This window comes from Esox lucius, chromosome 10 (genome assembly GCF_011004845.1).
Source record: "Esox lucius isolate fEsoLuc1 chromosome 10, fEsoLuc1.pri, whole genome shotgun sequence".
Lineage (NCBI taxonomy): Eukaryota > Metazoa > Chordata > Actinopteri > Esociformes > Esocidae > Esox > Esox lucius.
In genome coordinates, this window is record NC_047578.1 from 30052840 (window position 1) to 30057056 (window position 4217).

Sequence of the window (4217 nt, forward strand, 5' to 3'; positions counted from 1 at the left end):
CTCAGAACCACTTTCCATTCACATGCTTTCAAGAGACTTGCCTGCACCGTTCTCCTGCACAGGCTCCTCTTTGAGCAAGCAAAGATGTACAAAATCTTTCATTGATGTCATTATGACAGGTGATTAAGTTTTTCTTCCACATGGTATAAGGTACATTGAGTCTGTCATAATTGGCACTATAACCTTACATATGTACTACATGAGCAGAGCACTACTGTGTTCACTAAACATGGATGAGGTTGCATTTTTGATGCAACCATATATTACCACTGGTTGTGTCTCTAATTACTGGCCTCCAGGGCCCTTGTTTGCCACACCCCATCACTTGACCTCATCTGACCCCAGAGAGCAATCAAATTATATTTCCTGCTGCCAGCTGGCCTGATTGATTACTCAGTGACTTCTTTCAGAGGAGAAGGGGTTGGGTCTGTGTGTGTGTGTAAGAGAGAGAGATATCCCAGTCTAACCATCCAGGTTGGTATCCGAGTTCCTACAAAGTCAGTAAAATCTGGCAAATCGGTCTGCACAATGTTTTTTTTACCTGGTCCCCACTAGAAGATAGCTTAGTTTCAACTTAGCAGATAGGTCTGTATGCGTGTGAGTGTTAAGGCTTACCCTTTCAGGATGTGCTAAACTCACAATATGTAAGCAAAAAGGCCAGCAGAGTGCCCGGGCACAACTTGTCATATACCATAATTCCCAGAGACGCCCTGTTTTTATTATAAACTAGCTATCAACTAAAATTCGATCAGTAAAATATCAGCATTCAGGGCTGAAACAACACAGTTTAAAAGATCTATATTCTTTCTAAATAAAAGAACACACCTGTTCTTTCATCCTTCCTATTTGCACTTAGTGAACAATATTAAATTAAGAAGGATTCCAACTCTACTCTCCATGTGGTTAACACAGATATGCAAATACCACACCATTTGATTTAAGACCTCGGAGTTAAAAGGTGAAATATTAGGTGCATCTTGACAAGGTTTAGTGCTGCTTGCTTGCAAGTTGGGTGAAAGTATAACCCTCTGTGTGCTGTGTTTCTCAACCCTGCTCCTGGTCGCCCCCCTGCCCTGCACGTTTTCAATCTCTCCCTGCTCTGTCACATCTGATTCAAATGATCAGCTCATTATCAAGTCCTTCATGAGCTACATTGGGTTGAGAAACATTGGTGTACAGGGTAATCTGATCTTGCAGCCTGTAAGCAGTCACAATAGAGAACCTGCTCTGTACAGCATTCTGCTCTTCGTAAGCAAGTAAGGAACAAAGTCCTGTGCGACTCGGTAAGAGCATGCTGTTAGTAACGCCATGGTTGTGGGCTTGAATACCATAAGAGTGCTTTCACGACTATAAGTTGTTCAGGATAAGAGTGTCTGCTAAATTACATCAGTATAGAATCAAGTCCAAACTATTGTCTCACACTTCACCTGGCTCATCCCTAATACCCAGACTTACACAAAAACACATTCAGTCAATACAGAAGTGCAGAGCATTACTAATCGACATGGTCTTGAAAAAGTGTTTTTAATGAGCGTGATCTGCAGGTTTGCAGTGGGCAATTACTGTAAGTAACAGTAATTCCCAGGGACGTGCTAACCCCCCTAAGGCCTTTAATGTGCATATCTGTATGAATGTTCATCTGTGTGTGTGTGGCTTGTGTTTTTGAACATCTGCTGTCAATACTCTAGTGTTTTAGCATGTACTGTTCAAGCTAAAACATCAGCTATTCACAAACATATTACAACCCTTGAATTATATATTTTTGTCTTAACAATTCACATTTTGATAGGATGAAAAAAAAGAAATGGACACAATTTTTGTATTTGTGTGTGTGTATTTCTAGCATGCCACACAGACATCTTAAGTGCCTTTTTGAAGGACTGTTGAACATACAATTTTCTTTTAAACCTGCTAAAACATTACATCCCATATGTAGTCTTTGATACTATACATACACACAGAATAGCATCGATTTGACAGAAATCTTGAATATTATGCCAAAAAGACAATACTGTCAGCACAACAAAAATTTGACTGAGTCAACTGAGGCTACTTGAATGAAATACACAAATTAAATCAGCATTTTTATAAGACACCATTGGTATGAGATGCAGAGGGACTTCCTGTTCAGATAGGATCCAGTCAGTATCTTTACAAATGTTGATAATATTAAGTTAGGACCTCTTCCAAATTTTCATCTTCAATAGACATGTGTGAGGGGACACAAGGTGGGGTTGAGCCCCCTCTAAAATTGATGGAGCCATATAATTTTGCAGACTGCCTGGAGTATGCAAACACCCTTCTCCTAAACATTTCCCCTTTCCACATTGACACCATGAGCAAGGTGGAGAGAACCACCCCCCCGAGGGTGAGCAAACACAACCCTGCTATAACGCACCGGTCCAAGTGAGCCCTTACCAGGGCGTTATCCCACTCCAGTGTCTCCATCTCCCGGGCTGACACAACGTCAGGGTTCACTTTAACACCCCGGGGAACCGTGTTGGAGATAGCAACTAACAAAATGCCAGTCAACAGGCAAGTGACAGCAATTATGAAACCGTAATCCGCAGACTTCCCAGAAGCTTCGGATGTGAGCTCGTCGTCGGACATCATGGAAAGTTCCGGGACACTACCGTGCAGTTCGCTGGAGGAGCTGTGGCTTCCGTTGTTGCTCCTTGCTAACTGCAACGGACTGGTCTCTTCCTCCATTTGTAAACTGACATCCCCCTCTTGGCAGGTGAAAGATGTCTCTAAATCATCCCCGCAGTTTACGGTAATCTCGGCGTCTGTTCCATGCTGGCTGATAGCGCGGATCTGTCCGTCTTGCAGATGAGTTGTCCATGGTCCTGAATTCGGAAATGAAGCATTACAATTTACCGATACGTAGCCATTCTCGTTGGCGAGTGACTTTTTAGTAATTTGTTCGTAGTTTGAAGACCATGGGAAGGAATTTGTGGCATTTGACAGAATGTCCTCCGGATCAAAGTAGAGGAGCTCAAGATCAGCCATTTGAACATTTGCGCCGTTTCCCTTTTATTTTCACGTTCATCTCACATGTCCTGCTCCCTGTAAATATAGATCACGAACATTAAGGGCTATTTACTCCAAAACATGCAGCACACACACAGCTAACTATATACCCTGATGTAGGTTGTTGCAAAATAACAGAGATCCTTATTTATTTAAAGTTAGTCTTAATGTTTATTTATATCCCGGACAAAAATATTATTTTTTACATAGGCTATAATAACTAGATTACAACGAATTATTTCCGGTTAGTATGTAGTCTACCTATAAATACCGTACTTGCCTAAGGTATTGCTAGATATCCAATTACGAAAGGTATAAATCCCAAAAATCTACATTTCTAAATCCATTTTAAGTGCAGCTCAAGTACTAGCCCGCCTTCCCTTCTAATTTAAGGCAATTTAAAGAACGAACAATGCATAAGACTTGACAATTGAACCAAACGACTTCGTCACTTTTCCTAATGTATTCATCTAGCATTAAAAAGCGTTATGGTTTTTACAGTTGCAATGATCTGTACCGAGAATAGGCTACGATGTAGCTACACAGATACAGCAAGTCTACCCGTCCTCATTCCTTATCTAATTAACAGCTGAGTTCATGTACGTCTACTTGAATGATCATGACCATTTCTATCAGTCATAATGAAATTGAAATAGCATTTATTCTTATTGCATATACCTTTTCCTTTCCCACAATCTGTCTCTGCAGCTCCGCTACTGGTCCCCGGCTTTTTGCTTAGGTAATTAGAGAGTGAAAGGTTTGGAAGTCCCCTCCCACGCGTAGGGATCAAGCAGGACTCAATTAAGTTATATTGACAATTCATCAGCACATCTAGTTGACGATCACAATAGAGCAAAGAGGTGTCCCATGATACAAGAAAAGAAAACCTACCTGACAGCGCGGACAGATTCGAACACAATGATGGACACCTTAACTACATTACAGGTCACTTTATTTGAAAAAAGAAATCTCACTATCAAAATGTTTATTAAAAAAAAATTGGTGTATGCATTGCATGCACATTGATTTTTCAGTGTCAGTTAAATATCTTATTTGGCACATTTTATCTTAGGTCATGAAGATACCTAATAATTATGCACACCTTGATTTTTTATATACAGGTGCTGGTCATAAAATTAGAATATCATCAAAAAGTTGATTTATTTCAGTAATTCCATTCAAAAAGT

General features: G+C 40.4%; 1 protein-coding gene across 1 annotated transcript; it reads right to left on the reverse strand.

The window, feature by feature from the left end:
• Positions 1–1660: 1660 nt before the first annotated feature.
• On the reverse strand, positions 1661–3796 carry LOC105008786 (transmembrane protein 74). Its single transcript, XM_020044635.2, has 2 exons — positions 3709–3796; positions 1661–3066 (listed from the first exon to the last, which is right to left on the reverse strand). Exon 2 carries the CDS (start codon positions 3007–3009, stop codon positions 2170–2172), a length of 840 nt encoding a protein of 279 aa, XP_019900194.2. The 5' UTR covers positions 3010–3066; positions 3709–3796; the 3' UTR covers positions 1661–2169.
• Between the last annotated feature and the right edge of the window lie 421 nt (positions 3797–4217).